This window comes from Poecilia mexicana, unplaced genomic scaffold (assembly GCF_051168715.1).
Source record: "Poecilia mexicana isolate PSO_F unplaced genomic scaffold, ASM5116871v1 scaffold_12, whole genome shotgun sequence".
Lineage (NCBI taxonomy): Eukaryota > Metazoa > Chordata > Actinopteri > Cyprinodontiformes > Poeciliidae > Poecilia > Poecilia mexicana.
This window is the reverse complement of record NW_028263381.1, coordinates 26,029,590-26,047,874: the sequence shown is the minus strand read 5'-3', so window position 1 is coordinate 26,047,874 and position 18,285 is coordinate 26,029,590. Positions and strand designations below refer to the sequence as shown.

Genomic DNA, 18,285 nt, shown 5'->3' with positions numbered 1-18,285 from the left:
CTGTGCTAGCTTTTAGCTTCCTCCTGGAGGATTTAACTGCTGCTTGTTTTGGATATAATTATTCTGGTTCCAAGCAGAAGTGAGCAGACGGCCAATACAAGGCATGGCAGTTTCCCAGCGGAGCAGCAACCCTTTTGGTTTTACTCCGTTTTTACATTATTATTATTATTATTATTATTATTATTATTATTATTATTATTATTATTATTATTATTATTATTATTATTATTATTATGTTTCTCTGCTGATATTCATACGCAGACGACCTCTTGAAACTTATTACAGCTTGTATCTGGTGGGGTTAAGTTCCCTCCCCACTGCTCAGACACAAGCATTCAGCCACATTCACCTCTATGTGGCGCTGTGCTAAAAAATGTGTTTCAGCTCATAACTCCAAAACTAAAGTCACATTAACAAAACTGATCTGGGCAAAGCTTCTGAGAACCACAAAGATCAGCCAAGACCAATCTGGCCCCAACGATCAGTTCTGAGCCAAATGACACCAGGACAATATACGATGAAGAAGAAACAAAAAATGTCAGTGTGGCAGATTTGATCTGACATGCATGGACACTGTAGTTAAACTACCTTCATATTGTGCTGTAGTTGGTATGGATGGTGAGGCTGTAAATGCAGTAATGACTCCACTGTGGTTCATTTGAATGCAGGTTCTTCTTTCTCCTGCTTTGCCTCCAACATGTGAGATACTGGATGGTTCTGACATTTTTAATAAAATTTGGAATGAAAAGTTTCTCTGTCGGTAGATAATTTTGTCGCTTCTATCAAACTACAAAATGTCCAAACAGGGTGAAGTGGAAGCTGTGCCACCTGGAGCATGGTGCGGCGTAAAACGTCTCATTAAGGTTTAAAAAGACTGAAGCCAATGAGATGCTCTAAAACGCCTCAGAACAGGAAAACCAGGGTCTGTAGACCTGCAAAGCATTGCAGTTTTACTTTAAATAGGCCATAAATGAAGGATTTACATGTGGAAAGGAAGGATTTAAAAGCATGACATGTTTAAAAGATCCCAGAACCACGAAAGCTGCATGAACAGCTTGACCTGGCGCCCCCTGCTGGCTGTGGCTCCAAACTGACTCTCTAAAAATGACAGTAATTCTGGAAATGTAAACCGAAATAAAACCTCAGAGAAGAAATTAATGAAAATTAAATTTATTGCAGGTCTGCAGTTATTTTTGACATCATCATCTTTAAAATGGAAAACAAATTGTACAGAGATGAAAAAAAAAAAAACTTTTTCCTTTGAGTCATTTCAAAAGAAAAACTAAACTCAGACTAAAGAATCAGAAATGACAGATTAACGCTGCCCTCCTGCAACAATATTCAGGTTTCAGGGCCTCAAAGCATCATGTAGAGTTTATTATTGTCCTGAAATAATTATAGTAACAAACTGAATAATAATCAATAATTATGAACAAGGGCATAGGTTCGGTCTAAGTTTTGGTGGGGACCTTGACACCCCCCCCCCCCCCGGCAGCAATGCCCAAGAGCACCGAACATTTTTGAGAAGGGGGGGGAAACCACATTGGCTTAATAACCCCTCCCCCCAACCATAACCATATCATGCCTCCTATAGAGCAAACAAAGCGTAACCTGGTTTGTATTCACACTAGCTTAACTTAATTTAAGACTAACACTTCAAATGCCATATTTACTGAGATAATTTCACAGTATATTTCATATCTGAGAACTAACACCTCACCTGGAGCCCTGAAGCTCCAGCCACCTCTCCATCGTTCTGCTCTGCCCCTTGCTCTGCTGTCTGAGCATCCTATGTGAAAAAATATTACATAATTAACAGACCTATTCTACCTCACATTCAGTGCTGACCTTACTAAACACCGGACTTTACAACAAATGCGTTGCGTGATAGATATCTAACTTATGGGTCCACTCACTGTACTTACAGCCGACATAGCGAAATAACTTCTAATGTCTGTCCTTTTCTTTTTTGGTGGCGACATGGTCTCGGAGACTCAGAAGGAGACGCGTGTGCCCAGCTAGCCGCCGCCTTTTGCAGCTAATCAAAGATCGTAGATCCACGTTCTTTGAGCCAATATGGCAAAAATTGGTCGGGACTTTTTCATATCCCGTGAATATTGGTCGGGACATGTCCCTACCCAAACCTACGCCCATGATTATGATGATCTGATGAACCAAAGGTTTTGGAAATGGACTGAAAAGAACCAGACCAGATTAAAATCTCCTGGGATTAAGGATGGATAACATGGATTTAAATGTTTGTCAGTATTTTCTGGAATTTACTGAATAATAAAAGTGATTATATAGAAAGTTTAAACATTGAAGTGGTCAAAGAAACACAAATAACTTAGAAATGATGGGACAGGTCATTTCAGATTCATTCAGTTTGTCACTAAGCAGATAAAAATAATCTGCATTCAATTAAACATATAGACATTAATTTCTGCTATAATGGAAACAATAGTTGAAAGTCAGAGATGAAGAAGTTTCCAGATGATCAGATCATCTCCAGTTTCAATCTGATCAATAAGTTTTTATTGGACTTTGTTCTTCATGCTGAGATCATCAGAGCTGCTGCTTCATCACTGAGATCTTCATCGGTTCAATCTTTACTGTTTTATCAGTGGAGAATAATGGAAACATCCTATCAGTGAAGGTGTGTGTGAAGGTGTGTATGTGTGTGTTAGTATCCAGATCAGAGAAGGACAGTTTTCCTCTGTCCCAGTCCAGATTCACTCTGATCCTCTGGAGATTCTTCTGGACTGAGAGACGAGTGGAAGGAGCTGATGGAGACCATGCTGAGTATTTACCTGAATATAACCATATAAACAACAATCCAGACTCTATGACTCCCTTCCTCTGAACAGACTCTTCTAACACACCAAGTATCCAGTATTCACTGTCTCCAACATCAACATCCCAGCTGTGGTTCCCTGAGATATCTTCATATTGTTTTGGGGTTATATTATTTCAGTCTATTCATTTTTCTCTGTTGCCTGTAACTTTTAATTGGTTACGACGTCACTGCATTTGCTGTTGAACTTCTAAAAAAGGTAATGACTTCCGGCTAATCGGTTTTGTGAATTCGCCATTTTTTCCTCGCACTGATTGTCCAGGTTCAGTTAAAACAAATCAAAATGTTCGGTTCTAGCCTGTATTAACTCTCAGGATTCCTTACATCGTCCCCCGGCATCAGAACCTCTTCGAAGCGTCTGGATAAATTGTAATTTTTTTTCGGGAATTTTCCCACATCAGAAGGGAAAGTCCGGTTTTTGGTTCCCTTCGGACCTCCGCCAGAATCAAGAGGGATTTTGCGAAATACTTCGTGTGATTGACGGTCAGTTCTTTCTTTCTATGGAAACGAGAGACACAGCAAAGAGGTAAGCTGCTAATAATGCTAAAATAACAGCAAAGCTAATTTTAGACATGAATGTCTAAAATTGTGTGTTGATAATGACGTCCTGGCCGGTGGTTTGATAGTAGCATTGAGTGTCTGCTTCTGTTAGCACTGTATGCTAGCTGTTAGCTTCCTCCTCCAGGATAAAACTATGCAGCATGTATTTAATATCTAATGCATTCAGTCTTCACACTCCCGTTAGCTAACTCCTTAATTATGCTGAGGCTTTGTTTACTTCATTGATATTACGGTAGCATTAATTAATTTAGCATTATTAATATTTATCTGACATGCAATGGATACTGTGGTAAAACTGCGCTCCATATTGCAGGTAGTTGGTAATACTAATAAATGCTTATATGCAGAATTAGCCTGCAGCTAGTTACATTTACTTGAGCAACTTTGTGGAAAAAATTTACTTTTAGGATAATTTTTACTACGTTGCTATTTTTGTCTTTTACGTAAGTAATTTTATTCTGAAGTATTGCAACTCTTACTTGAGTAAAATTTCTTGATACTGTATTCACCTCAGCTTGTACATCACACAAAGCTAAAAGCAGAATTTAATAGGTGGGACTTGTGACTGTTACTTGCTGATGAACAGTAGGGGGCGATATGCACCGTTTAAGTTTTTTGTGATACGCCATTTGGACACAGCAGAGATGAACCAACAGAAGAAGAAGAGGAGGAGACCTGCAAAGACATGATAGAAAAATATTCTACAGCTAAGAGGAATACAGTCGATTTGACTCCAAGATAATCGACAATCTGACTCCAAAGGTGAGTTTTACAGTGGTTTACTACTAAAAAAAGTTTGAAAATCACTTTCAGCTGAGCTACGAGAATTCTTTTTTATTAGTTCAGCTACTGCTAGAAGATGCGACCATCAAGCTAACAATGTTGGTGTCTACAGATACCTTTTGTATATTAGGTTCTACATTTGATACAGTTTGTCTTGCCATAGACATACGTGTTTCTGCAATGACTTTGGAGAAATAGAGCAATTAAACAGTCTGCTTGCTGATCGTTGCTCTGATGGCTAAAGCTAAAGTTACATCCATCGCAGCTGCATTACTGACCAACATGTTGTAGTTACACAACATTTTTCTAGACTCAGTTTGAGTTTTGGAAAAGGAATAAACTATTTTGTGCTGTAAATTCTTTGGGCAAAGTGTGTTTTAAATGCAGGTTCCCCAATGACAACGTTTAATATTTTTTACCAATTATTTTACAACCATTTTCTATGAACGCTGCGCATTCGGAATAGTAAATGCAGACACTTTGTCGGAGGTTCAGTTCCTCCAGGAAAGGATCATGAACAATTTCATCCGTTTACTCCTTTTGTTTTATTATGTTTTCCATTGAATTTTAAATTTCTTTAAGTTCTTGTGTGATTAGCTTTGTCGTTTTATTTTATGTTTTCTTTTATTGCTGATGTTTAGCATTTTATTTCAGCTCTGGCTTATGTTAAAACACTTTATAAATGAAGTCGATGATGATTATGAACAAAAAGATGTTCGTCTGTACAGCAGCTGAGAACTGAACGTACAGCCACAGTCTGTAGCCTGACCCTACATGGTGGCAGTGGGGACTTATTAACACCATGTATTTGTAAGTGATGCTTGGAATAACGTGACTGGTTTATTTTTTCATAGGGTCAGTTGAGAATGAAGACAGGGAGGCAGGATAGACAACTTCTTCCTAAAAAGAAACAAATCAGGCAGAAATCAAAGAGCATTCAGTTGTGGCATCAGGAGCCGTGATGGCTCATGTACCGGGACCAGTCAGGAGAGGGAAAGTCAGGCAAACACCAGTCCACCATCACCAGGTCAGAGTATCTACAGAAATAATCAAGTTCCAATTCAGGTTTAGGTTATTTTTGAAATGCTAGCTGCTGCTAATGTGTTCCTTAAATTGTTGTTACAATTATGTTAATATACTTTTTTTAATAATGTATTTCCGTCAAAGAAGGAATCTGAAAACACAGAGAGCTCTGCCTCTGACCAGGACGATGATGAGCCATTGGGCCAGTTGCAGGAGATCCCACTGGCCTCTTCCCAGCTGCATCCAGCACTGCTTTTGCTCTTCCAAGAGGACCCAGTGGTAATTTCACTTTCACAAAAAACCTGCTGATAACCTGCCTAAATTGTGTTTACGTGTCAATTATGTTTGTATTCCAGATATTTCAAGGTCAAAAGAACAGGGCCCTGATCAACCAAGTTCTACAAAATTCCCCAGAACCCAGCCTGGACCATAGAAGAGATCATTTACCAGCTGCTGGTACAGAGACGGTTCTGCTGTAGAATATTCTGATATCAGAGACTCTTCCTACTGCTTCACCTTCACCCTGGCCTAAAGATCCAGACAGTGTCTTTACCTCAACTTCTGACTTCTGCAATTATAGTCATTGTCCAAGGAGTCTGGATGTGAGCTTTACTCAGTCAGAGCAACATATAAATGCAATGTATGCATGGAGACAATATAAAAGGGCTAATGAGGTAAATACAATGATGCTGAGTTCTCTAAACACAAACCGGAAAACAGTGGTGGAAGAAAACCAGTGTTATGTTAAAACAATGGCAGATGTGCTTCTTTTGACTGCAACCTAAAATATCACTGAAAGGCTCATCGAGTCTGAGGACTCTAAAATTAAGGGAAATGTTTTGGCTATATTGGGTCATTTAATTGAAAAAAAGCTTAGAGGATGTAACAATGCAAAATACACAAGTCATCAAATCCAAAGTAAAATTCTTCAGGGCTTAGCAGAGATGGTACAGACTGAATCATAAAAGAAGTAAAGGAATGCGAAGTCAGAGGTTGTGTTAACGAAATATTTTCCGTATTTGACCGGTTATTTTTTTAAACGACTGGAACATTTAAAGCCCGTCATTTGACAGATTATAATTCACACCCTTGATTGGTGTATATGGCAGACATTATAGACTATGCAGAAAGAGCTCATTGCAGAGGCAACTAAAATTAATTAATTAAAAAATCCTTTCTGAAAATCATCTCATGGACACTGAACTAAATGCGTCTTTCTCACAGGGAGCTTATTGCGTGTCAATTAGACAGGGCGCTTTGGAGCGTCTGGTTAGGAAGCGCATTCCAAACCTTTGGTTGAAATGGCGCGTTTAATTCAAGTCTCCATTACAGATCAGAGAAAACTAAAGAGAATGCAACGTTGTGTTAATCCATTTATAGTCTAAACAGAGGAGCAGAAGTTAATTAGACCGTAACATGCGCAGTGCGTTGCAGCTGCACATCCAATGCGGGTGAGGCTCTGCCGCTGTGAAGACTTAAACTTAACTCATCCTCCGGTTTTAACAGACATTACCATCCTGCACCCAGAAGGAGGAGCACTGCAAACGTAACATCTGTCCGTTTCGAGGAAGCCAAGCCACGCAAAAAAAAAAAAAAATCTCATAGAAGTGCACGCCCGGACCGCACCAGGGTAAAAAACTCGCAGAGTTTAATTGATCAGTTTGGATCAGACAGCTCCAACTAACTAATGAACCAGCGCAGATTTCTCTGCAGATGCAACCAGGAGGTGAGGCTGTGCGTTCAGACCCCAGCGGGTGAAGTGCTCCTAATGTAAATGGAGTCATTTAATTTCATTTATTATAATTATTGGGGCCTCAGTCATTGGCTTTTGTCACTATGGAGAAAAAGTTAGATGCATTTATCTGCTTTGTGTGATGGGATCTGGATTCACAGTTCAACCAGGTGAATATTAACTAAACCCGCATAAAAATGCAGCTAAATAGCCGTTGATAATATGATTATAATTTGATGGGTAAAAATAGAACATGAACGATTTTTATTTTCATTTTTTTTAATGCTGTCGGTCAAGATGACGGCAAACAAAGAGGTCTAGCGCGACCTCAGTGTTATTGAAGATGAAACAAAAGACTTGCATAAGTAGGAAGAAATGTATGAGGTTGTATGATATTATTAAAATGGATTCTTCCTATGTTTCCAGGCAGCTGAAAGCCTTAATGCAGCAGGTGTTAGTGCAGTGGTCATCAACTGTCGAAAGCAACATGGTCTGGACTACAGAAATAACCTTGTGGGACGAGGTTATGACGGTGCTTCCATCATGATTGGGAAGCTTTCTGGTATTTGTCAAAATTCAAAGGAATGCCAAATTTGGCTTTTACATTCATTGTAATCCATTTTGGCCCTCTAGAGGATGTCCAGTGAATATGTATCATGCAGTACAGGACAGCAACAGTGTAGGAGTTCCTCCAATCAATGCATAATGAACAACAACATGCAGCACTCAGTGCACCATCCATCCATCAGAACAAGAGTTAATAGTTATGGACCAAAAGCCGATCTGATTCATCTCTGCTGTATTCTGGAGAAACTGAAGCTTCAGAGCTTTGAAAACTTTAGTAATTTATGTTTTCTCCCAATAATATCCAGACGTATCAATAATCCAGCTCCTGAGCCGATTAGTTCATTGATTCAGAGACAACGTACCAACACAGTAACCAGAGATCAGAACCATTAATCTCCTCTCTGCAGGACTTCATTTGGTCAGTCTGATTTCTGACAAAACAAAACTGGAATTTCCTGTCGACTGATCTGAAGACGAAATCTGAATTTAAAATGTTAAACATGAAGAAGTCCTGGATTAAAGGTCAACAAAGACATTCTCATTTTTAAATTGAACTGAGTGAGACATTGTTTTCAGTATATTACTGATGTGTGAGGGTGGATGAATATACATGGATATATTTTTACATCTGTTTGTTTCTATATATCTGCAGATGATTCTATATTGTGTTTGTCTGCTTGACCTCTTTAAATAAAAGGCACAAATTGTAGCTTCTGGTTTTATTAAACACTGTTGACATATTCGATAAACTCCACAATATTTTCATATATTTGTTTACTAAAACGGAGATGAACAATTAAGTAGTTGAGTTTTATCACAGACTACATCCAATGAAACATTTTGACATTAATTTCTGCTATAATGGAAACAATAGTTGAAAAGTCAGAGATGAAGAAGTTTCCAGATGATCAGATCGTCTCCAATTTAAATCTGATCAATAAGTTTTTATTGGACTTTGTTCTTCATGCTGAGATCATCAGAGCTGCTGCTTCAACACTGAGATCTTCATCGGTTTGATCTTTAATGTTTTACCAGTGTCAAAGTATGGAAACATCCTATCAGTGAAGGTGTGTGTGAAGGTGTGTATGTGTGTGTTAGTATCCAGATCAGAGAAGGACAGTTTTCCTCTGTCCCAGTCCAGATTCACTCTGATCCTCTGGAGATTCTTCTGGACTGAGAGAAATGTGAAAGGAGCTGATGGAGAATGTGGAGAACGTGCTGAATATCCACCTGAATAGAACTCTATGAACAACCATCCAGACTCTATGACTCCCTTCCTCTTAACAGACTCTTCTAACACACCAAGTCTCCAGAATGAACTGTCTCCAACATCAACATCCCAGCTGTGGTTCCCTGAGTTAAAACCCTCTGAACTCAGAACAGACAGGAACAAATTATCAAATCTCTCTGGATTACCAGGAAGCTGCTGTTTCTCTCCTCCCCTCCCATTGGTCAGATCATCAGACAGATGTATTTTTGAACCAGCCGTGTTTGGGTCCAGAACCAGAGGAGTGTAGGTCACCATGGTCTCCATGTTGCTCCAGATGTTGAAGGCCAGGTTGCCCAGATGTTTGGCCTGGTCTATCAGAGCTCCTGAGGGCAGCTGTGGATCCTCCAGCAGGGGGCAGCGCTGGACTCTTTCCACTGCAGCCTTGTAGTTGTGCAGGAATGAGACGTCTGCAGCTCTCAGCTCCTCCTCTGTGGCTCTGACTGTGTCTGAAAGAGCTGCTATCTCTCTGCTCAGAGCCTCCATCTTCTCCTTCATCATCCCTCTCTTCTGCTCCTCTTCCTCCCTCAGTGCAGCCAGCCTGGCCTCCTCTTCCTCTGCTAGAAACTGATGAAGCTGCTTAAACTGCTCCCTAATCTGCCTCTCTGTGTGTCGGGCCTGGACCTCCAGGTGTTCTGCTGTCTGATCAAACTCCTCCTGAACTTTCTTCCTGAGCTCCAGCTTCTCCTTTAAAGGCTCCAGAGTTTCCTCAAGTTTCTTCCTGTGTTGCTGAGCAGCTTCATCGATGGCTCTGAATCTGTGCTTGGTGTGTTTTTCTGAGTCTCTGCAGACGAGACACACTGGCTGCTGATGGTCCAGACAGAAGAGTTTGAGTTTCTCAGAGTGCAGAGAGCAGAGACCCTCTGAAGCTTTTTGGTTTCTCTGCTGTAGGAAAGACTCACACAGATTCTTCAGAGCCAGATTAGGAAGTAAAGCATCTTTAGAAGACCTTCTCTTACAAACTGGACACTCTCTTCCTGGTTTCTCTCTCCAGTATTTCTGCAGACACTCCTTACAGAAGCTGTGGCTGCATGACAGAATAACCGGATCCTTAAATATTTCCAGACAGACCGGACAGCAGAGATCATCGTCTGATCTGGAAGCCATTTTGTCTCAGAGTGAAGCTGAAACCACAGCAGACAGAAAGTCAAACCAGGAAGTCAGTTTCTCTCTGTAGAAACTTTATGAACTTACTTTGATTTGCTTGTTTTTCCTCCTGCAGCAGTCGGTGTTTCAGCGTTTAGTTGCTCAGTTCTCTCTCTGCTCTCCTTGTTCAGTGTTAGTTTGGTTTCAGTCGGAGACGAAGGCAGGGGTCAGAGTTCATCCTCAGGTGTAAAGGTCATCCTTAGGGTGTTTACTCAGTGAGTTTTTTCCTCTGAACTGTTTCCTGGTTTTTCTAAGAGTTCCTGTTGGAATCAGTCCAGAAGCAGAGATGTGGCGCCCTCTAGAGGATTTCCAGTAAATCTGCAGTTTCAGGAAAACACTACAGGACTGGAGGTGAAGGTAGTTTTTGGTGATGAGTAAAATTTCACCTTTTTAAAAAAAATAGTTTTTAGAATAGGAATGTTTTGATGCACTGACATTTTTTTAAACTGAGGTTAAAAATTTTAATTCTTTAAATTTACAAAATATTTTAAATGCAAACCATAAAACATATCTAATAATAAATAAAGTAAATTGTTACAGCCCCCCTGCAGCACCCCTACTGCCTTGAGGATGTAACTGTGTGTGTGTGTGTGTGTGTGTGTGTGTGTGTGTGTGTGTGTGTGTGTGTGTGTGTGTGTGTGTGTAGGGGTGTGTGTGTGTGTGTGTGTGTGTGTGTGTGTAGGGGTGTGTGTGTGTGTGTGTGTGTGTGTGGGTGTGTTTGTGTGTGTAGGGGTGTGTGTGTGTGTGTGTGTGTGTGTGTGTGTGTGTGTGTGTGTGTGTGTGTGTGTGTGTACCTTCTCATGGTGTGCAGTCAGTGTCTGTCCACTACAGGCTGCAGGAGATTCTCCCTTCACCTCCCATTTCTGCCACTGCAGCTTCTCTGAAAACACAGAGAGACTCTAACTGACCAGAGCTTGGAGAACAACGGTTTCCTTTTGGTTTCTTGGTCTGAATTCAGACTCAAAAACTGAGAAAGTTGGTTAAAAATCCATAAAAACTGGTCTTTGCATGGTGATTCTTTGAATCTTGAAAGGTTTTGATACGTTCAGGTGTTGTACCGGTGATTTTAAGATTATCATAATGAAATCAGAGTCAACATTTTCATGTTTATTTATTCAGTTTAAGACGTTTAAATAAACATGTATTGCATCATGATGTGTTGCTTTAAAGTGGATCCCAACCTGACCAAAGTGTACCTGTGTTCAGAGCGTAAAGGTCCTGACAAAACGTTCCTCCTGCTCCGTGACCTCCAAACATGAAGAGCTGATCTCCAGCCTGAGCGAAACGCTGCCCCCATCTGGAGAGGCAGAAACGGACGATGTGAATATCCAGGATGAAACTCAGAGATTATCAATGTCATTTGGTCTGATTGAGTCTCACAGGGCAGGAGGAAGCGATCCGCTGGTTTTAACCGGAGTCCAGGTGACGGACACTGAAACAAAGTCAGGATCCAGACTTCAGTCCAACATGTTTCATTTCCTCTGGACAGAAACGATTCAGGATGAGGTTTTCAACCTGTGTTGAAGACCAGGAGGTCGTCGGTTGGCTCGCCCTCCAGCTGCCCTCCGTACACGTAGATGTTGTCTCCAGCAGCAGCAGAGCTGTAATGGAGAACCCTGGGAGCCACACCGCCGGCTGACAGGCATTCCCAGGCCAAAGACACTGAGGAGACCATGGAACGTCATCAGATCGCTGAGAGACGTGAAGCTGAAACTCTAAAATAGTATTTTTTACCAGAGAGCCTCCTCTTAGAAGCAGAAAATATGAAATTATGTAGGAGGAAATATATGCAGCTCCATTTCCATCTAGAGCAGGAGAGTAAAGACCCAAACTCATAAATCTGTTCCTTTCACCGAAGTTATTAAAGATAAATTAGGGAGAAATCTGATTATTCAGGATCCATTTTACAGGAAATTCTGAACGTAGTGAATGTGTTTGGTCCCATCTCTGATGATGATGATGATGATGGTGATGTTTCTTTAGCATTTAGTTTCTTGCCCTTTTATTGCTGACAGGAAAATCCGTCATAGTGGCAACTGGACCCGAGTTCTGGACACAGTCTGGACTGGGATCAGGATCTGACCAAACACACCAGAAGTAGGGAAACAATCCCTGATTTTATGAAGGAATTAAATCTGGTGGATATCTGGAGACATTTAAAACCAGCTGAAATAATCTACTCAGGCCATTCAGGAACATTTAGAACATATTTTACTATTTATTGGTTCCAGTAGAATTTCTGTCCAATATAACTGATCGTTGCTATATTAGCGTCCTACTATCAGATCCCTGTAGTTTAATGTATTCTAACAGCCTGATGAAAGATCCTCCTATATGGTGTTTACACCAGAAATGTCTGAAAGATGAGAAATTCCTTAATCTTTGTGCTACCAAACCAGGGAAGTCCAGCACTAAATATGAGAACAGTAAGTTTGCTTAACAACCTAGAATTCACTTATTTAGGAATTCAATATTTTCAAATTTGTATATGATAATCAACACAGAGAGCTCTGCCTCTGACCAGGATGATGATGATCCAGAAGGGCCAGTTGCAGGAGATCCCACTGGCCTCTTCCCAGCTGCATCCAGCACTGCTTTTACTCTCCCAAAAGGACCCAGTGGTAATTTCACTCACACTAAAACCTGCTCATAACCTGCCTAGGTTGTGTTTACATGACATTTATGTTTGTATTCCAGATATTTCAAGGTCAAAAGAACAGGGCCCTGATCAACCAAGTTCTACAAAATTCCCCAGAACCCAGCCTGGACCATAGAAGAGATCATTTACCAGCTGCTGGTACAGAGACGGTTCTGCTGTAGAATATTCTGATATCAGAGACTCTTCCTACTGCTTCACCTTCACCCTGGCCTAAAGCTCCAGACAGTGTCTTTACCTCAACTTCTGACTTCTGCAATTATAGGCATTGTCCAAGGAGTCTGGATGTGAGCTTTACTCAGAGCAACATATAAATGCAATGTATGCATGGAGACAATATAAAAGGGCTAATGAAGGAAATACAATGATGCTGAGTTCTATAAACAAACTGGAAAACAGTGGTGGAAGAAAACCAGTATTATGTTAAAACAATGGCAGATGTGCTTCTTTTGACTGCAACCTAGATATCACTCAAGTCTGAAGACTAAAACTAAGAGAAACTTTTCTGCCACCATATTGGATCATTTAATTGGAATAAAAGCTTAAAGGATGTGGCAAAGCAAAATACACAAGTCATCAAATTCAAAATGAAATTCTTCAGGGCTTAGAAGATGGTACAGACTGATTCACAGAAGTAAAGAAATGTGAAGTATTCAGTTATTGCAGACAAAACCAAAGACTTGAATAAATAGAAAGACATGTCTGTGGTTGTAGGATATTATTAATAATGGTGTTTTCCATGAAGTTTGTTTCCAAGCAGCTGAAAGCTTTAATGCAGCGGGTGAGGAATCTGCTTCTTCTAATAGACGTGTAATTCTTAGGTCTTTGGTGAAAGTGCTTGGTGATGCCAGATATATTTCTGACTTGCTCCAGTCCAGTTCTATTGATCTAGTAGTAGACGCTTTTAAAGACACTTTCCAAGACTACAGAAATGAGAAATGCTTTGACATGTAGAAAGAAGTTGAGGAACTTGCTGAGCAAAATTGATGCAGAAACTGACAAAAGACGTCCAAAAATAAGCTCCAAATATCTCGACTCTGGTAAAGAGCACTGTAGGACAAAGTGAGGGCTTCCCCAGATCACTCTTTAGTCAGGAGCTTGACTGTCTCATAGTTAGGTGAAGATTTTGAAAGGAAAGTTGTGAAATTATGTAAGGTGTACGATGTCTATACAGCACAGAGGTTTCATGTGAATAGATTTCAGTCGTTAGTCCAGTTAGTGTTAGTTCCTGTGAGAGAAGCTTTTCTGCCATAAAACTGATTCAAACTCACCTCAGGACAACAAAGGCTGATGCAGGTGAAGCCACAATGCATCTCTTAGTGCAGGCAGGGATCACACATGGCCTCAACATGGACGACGTTGTGACACATTGAGCTTCATGTCAACAACCAAAGGATTCAGCTTTTCTGACTGGTCATGAATTTGCTCTTCACTGTCTGGTACTTGGACCAATGAGAGTCTAGGAGTCAGACAGTCCATTTAGAAGCTGAACTACGTTCATGTCAAGATGGTATCTAAGTATTGTTTATAGTTTCAAACATGGCTGATCTTTGTTTGAAAGACACATTTGTGCCCAGGCTTTAACTTCAGGTCTTATGTTTGATTGTTGCTCCAGTATTTCCACACCATGTTGTTTCCTCATGATGGTTATTTTGGCTCCAGTCTCTCCTGCAGTAAAACACCCAGACAGCATGAAGAAGCATCTTTCCTTTCTCATTTCTAAACTGTGATGCTGGATATTGTGCTTAATCTTAATGAATAAGAAGTGGAAGAATCATGTGGAAACACTCAGGTTTTGGGGCTTCTCAAAAATAAAGACACAGAAAAATAAAAACAATAAATTCTAGAAATTATGGAAAAGGTAATTTCAAAAGAAACGGTTTAACACAAATATCTGCATCTTCCACAATCCTTTCACAATAATAAATAAATTTCTCACAGTGGGAAGAATCTGAGCTTCTTTCTCAGAATAAGCATTGACTTTAAATGTTTAATGTTTTTTCTGCATGTATACATCAATGAGAAGCAATGTTGGTAATTTTGTAAAATATTCTGATTTTTAGCACAAACTTCCACATTTTACAGACCTTTTGAATTTCTAACAATATAAAAAAAAACATAGAAAAAGAAGAATCATATGCCTCCATAGTGTAGTCATCCTGTTTGGCCACATGATGGAGCCAAACCCACCAGATCAGCAACAGTGTTCAGTTTCACTCAGTGGTTCATTTCAGATCAGTTTGTATTTCTATCAACTTTAAAAGGTTATTCAGTATCTGAGTCATTAATATTCCAGTCTTCTGGAGAAATTATGCAGGATGAACTGTCTCCACCATCAACATGTTCGCTGTGGTTCAACAACTTAAAACCCTCAGAAGTCAGAACAGCGTAGGGACCATAAAATCTCTTTGGATTACCAGGAAGCTGCTGTTTCTCTCCTCTCCTCCCATTGGTCAGATCTTCAGACAGATGGACTGATGGACCAGCCGTGTTTGGGTCCAGAACCAGAGGAGTGTAGGTCACCATGGTCTCCATGTTGCTCCAGATGTTGAAGGCCAGGTTGCCCAGATGTTTGGCCTGGTCTATCAGAGCTCCTGAGGGCAGCTGTGGATCCTCCAGCAGGGGGCAGCGCTGGACTCTTTCCACTGCAGCCTTGTAGTTGTGCAGGAATGAGACGTCTGCAGCTCTCAGCTCCTCCTCTGTGGCTCTGACTGTGTCTGAAAGAGCTGCTATCTCTCTGCTCAGAGCCTCCATCTTCTCCTTCATCATCCCTCTCTTCTGCTCCTCTTCCTCCCTCAGTGCAGCCAGCCTGGCCTCCTCTTCCTCTGCTAGAAACTGATGAAGCTGCTTAAACTGCTCCCTAATCTGCCTCTCTGTGTGTCGGGCCTGGACCTCCAGGTGTTCTGCTGTCTGATCAAACTCCTCCTGAACTTTCTTCCTGAGCTCCAGCTTCTCCTTTAAAGGCTCCAGAGTTTCCTGAACTTTCTTCCTGTGTTGCTGAGCAGCTTCATCGATGGGTCTGAATCTGTGCTTGGTGTGTTTTTCTGAATCTCTGCAGACGAGACACACTGGCTGCTGATGGTCCAGACAGAAGAGTTTGAGTTTCTCAGAGTGCAGAGAGCAGAGACCCTCTGAAGCTTTTTGGTTTCTCTGCTGTAGGAAAGACTCACACAGATTCTTCAGAGCCAGATTACAGGGAGGAGCATCTGATGCTGATCTTTTCCTACAAACAGGACATGAGCGACCAGTTCTTGTTCTCCAGTGTTTCTGCAGACACTCCTTACAGAAGCTGTGGCTGCATGACAGAATAACCGGATCCTTAAATATTTCCAGACAGACCGGACAGCAGAGATCATCGTCTGATCTGGAAGCCATTTTGTCTCAGAGTGAAGCTGAAACCACAGCAGACAGAAAGTCAAACCAGGAAGTCAGTTTCTCTCTGTAGAAACTTTATGAACTTACTTTGATTTGCTTGTTTCCTCCTGCAGCAGTCTGTGTTCCAGTGTCTAGCTGCTCAGTTCTCTCTCTGCTCTCCTTGTTCAGTGTTCCTGTTTTTCCCGGGTCTTCCTTTTGAATCATCCGCCTCGAGAGGATTTAGTTTTCTTCTTCGTCGTTTTTTTCTTCTTCTTCTTTTCTATTATGGCGGATCGCAAGCAACTTTAAGGAGCATACCGCCACCTCCTGTACACGAGCAACATTACATCTATTAATTTCTATTTTTTTAATTTTGTATCCTGAAGATAAATGAATAATTCTTTTTTTAATCTGTAAATATCCATCATGTTTCCTCCATTTCCCAGTATTCCTGTCAGAACCGATTATTTTCAGTTTCTCCCTTTCAGGTTCAAATGTTCTTCATCAATTTGTGTTATACATTTTCTATCTCTATATCCTTCACATTTATTTTTCCTCCCTATTAAAATTAAAACGTCATTTAAATATGACCTATTACTTCTCTTCTGTTTGTCTCAATATTTCTAATTTATCTAATTAACTTTTGTACTTTATTTAATCTTCTTCCTTTCTCATCTTCATTCCACCTTTTCTAAATTTTTCTATTTCTTTACTCTTAATAAATGATTTCCCTTCCCCATAAGGAATTATAACCATTATTACCACCTTTAAAGCCCTTTTTTACTAATTTAGCTGCATTTTCATTTCCTTTAACCCTTTATCTGCTGGTACCCAAACATCACTGCCACCCCTGTGTAAATAAACTGAGCTGAATTTCTAATTCTACATCTTTCCTATTTTTCCTTCTCCCTGAATACTTTCTATAACTGCTTTGTGCATCACCACCCTGTAACCTCCTCTGTAAACTGACTCATTATGGCGGGTAATCAGTCATCTGACAGTTTTGATTGTGTCTCTGTTGTGTTCGTGGTCTGAATGGTTTAAAGGGCCGTTTTCATGTGATTTTTTATTAACTCTTTGGTACAAAAAACTGATTGAAACTCGATTTAACTGCATATTTAAGGTTGAGCTGGAACTGAACATGAAACATTCCCTGTGATAATAACTCAGAAATAGTCCAGATAGTTTGGATGTATTTTAATTTCTTTATTTTATATCTTATATTTTTGAAAGATGTCTGGTTCGTTGTTCTTCTCTCATGTCCTGAGATCCACCAGAATCTCACGCGGGCAAAAGTGAAACCGCAGAGGAAAAGCAATCAGTGTCTGACGTCACAGAGCTTCAGGGTTTAATCAGAACAAAGCAAAAGCATGAATCCCAACTTCAGCACATCACAACCTCAGAAACGTCAAACACAGAAAGCAGACATTAATTAAGGAAAGTTGAACAGTAGAAATCGACAGACAGATAAAAGGCAAAAAACGCGTTTTTTGGAGATTTGCCATGCGGCCGGAAATAGCAAAATCTGGCTTGTTCCTTTTGTGCACAAATGTTTGTAGTAAAGGTGTATTCTTCTCTTTAATTGATTCAAATAAGGCGTACAGGGGCGCTGCCAGAAATCCTGGGCCCCCTGACAAAAAATTTGTTTGGGCCCCCCATGCAGCTGCTGTTACAATTTTTTGAGTCTATTTGCCCCATAAAAAGTGTCACATTTTTAAAGGCTTCCATCTGCCTTGGTTTCTTTGGTTCATTACTAATAATTAGCACAATATTTTCTTCTCATGAATTTAACGTCCAACCGTCCACATCCAGTATGCTAGTATGGTGCTTACATTTTTTCTATTAGTTTTAGACACTGAAATGTCTCCCCATGAGCAACAGTCAAAAGCAACGTGCAAAATACACATAAATCAATCCAGACTTCTAAAAATGCTATCTAGTTGTATTTTATTCAAGCTGCAGTACATAACTTTAATAAAATCTATGTTTTCTCCATATTTGTTAACTGTCACGATGTTGTAGCAGTAATCAAATTTATCCAATATATTTTTTCCTGTGGCCCTAATCCTGTTCAGTAGGAATCTGACAGATGAGCAAATCCAGAAAACAGTTCAAAATCTGAATATTTCAGGCAAAAATATTCATTTCATCTCCATTTTAAAACTGATTTGACTATATTTCTTTTAATTTTGACGATAGTAATAATGACAGCACCTGCATCCCATATAATAAACCAATAATCATCATGATTTTTGTTATTGTTGCAGAAGCAGGAGATCAAAGCGGCCTGCAGAGATCAAAGGATGCCAGTTTCTCTGATGATCGATGACATCAGCTCACGT

General features: G+C 40.2%; 2 protein-coding genes across 3 annotated transcripts; both read right to left on the bottom strand.

The window, feature by feature from the left end:
- Window positions 1–2,440: 2,440 nt before the first annotated feature.
- LOC106912150 (nuclear factor 7, ovary-like) lies at window positions 2,441–10,124 on the bottom strand. Of its 2 annotated transcripts, XM_088011205.1 has the most exons (3): window positions 9,982–10,124; window positions 8,751–9,911; window positions 2,441–2,810 (listed from the first exon to the last, which is right to left on the bottom strand). In XM_088011205.1, exons 2-3 carry the CDS (start codon window positions 9,892–9,894, stop codon window positions 2,566–2,568), a joined length of 1,389 nt encoding a protein of 462 aa, XP_087867331.1. In that variant the 5' UTR covers window positions 9,895–9,911; window positions 9,982–10,124; the 3' UTR covers window positions 2,441–2,565. The 2 variants fall into 2 exon arrangements, with proteins under 2 accessions (XP_087867331.1, XP_014834470.2); XM_014978984.2 differs by lacking the exon at window positions 2,441–2,810 and having other exon boundaries at window positions 8,225–9,911.
- A 4,435-nt stretch (window positions 10,125–14,559) lies between these two features.
- Window positions 14,560–16,436, bottom strand: LOC106925548 (E3 ubiquitin-protein ligase TRIM35-like). Its single transcript, XM_088011206.1, has 2 exons — window positions 16,052–16,436; window positions 14,560–15,981 (listed from the first exon to the last, which is right to left on the bottom strand). Exon 2 carries the CDS (start codon window positions 15,962–15,964, stop codon window positions 14,855–14,857), a length of 1,110 nt encoding a protein of 369 aa, XP_087867332.1. The 5' UTR covers window positions 15,965–15,981; window positions 16,052–16,436; the 3' UTR covers window positions 14,560–14,854.
- Window positions 16,437–18,285: the final 1,849 nt, after the last annotated feature.

Coding starts and splice junctions, on each gene's coding strand:
- LOC106925548 (XM_088011206.1), bottom strand. CDS start 15,964: ATGGCTTCCAGATCAGACGATGATCTCTGCTGTCCGGTCTGTCTGGAA.
- LOC106912150 (XM_014978984.2), bottom strand. CDS start 9,894: ATGGCTTCCAGATCAGACGATGATCTCTGCTGTCCGGTCTGTCTGGAA.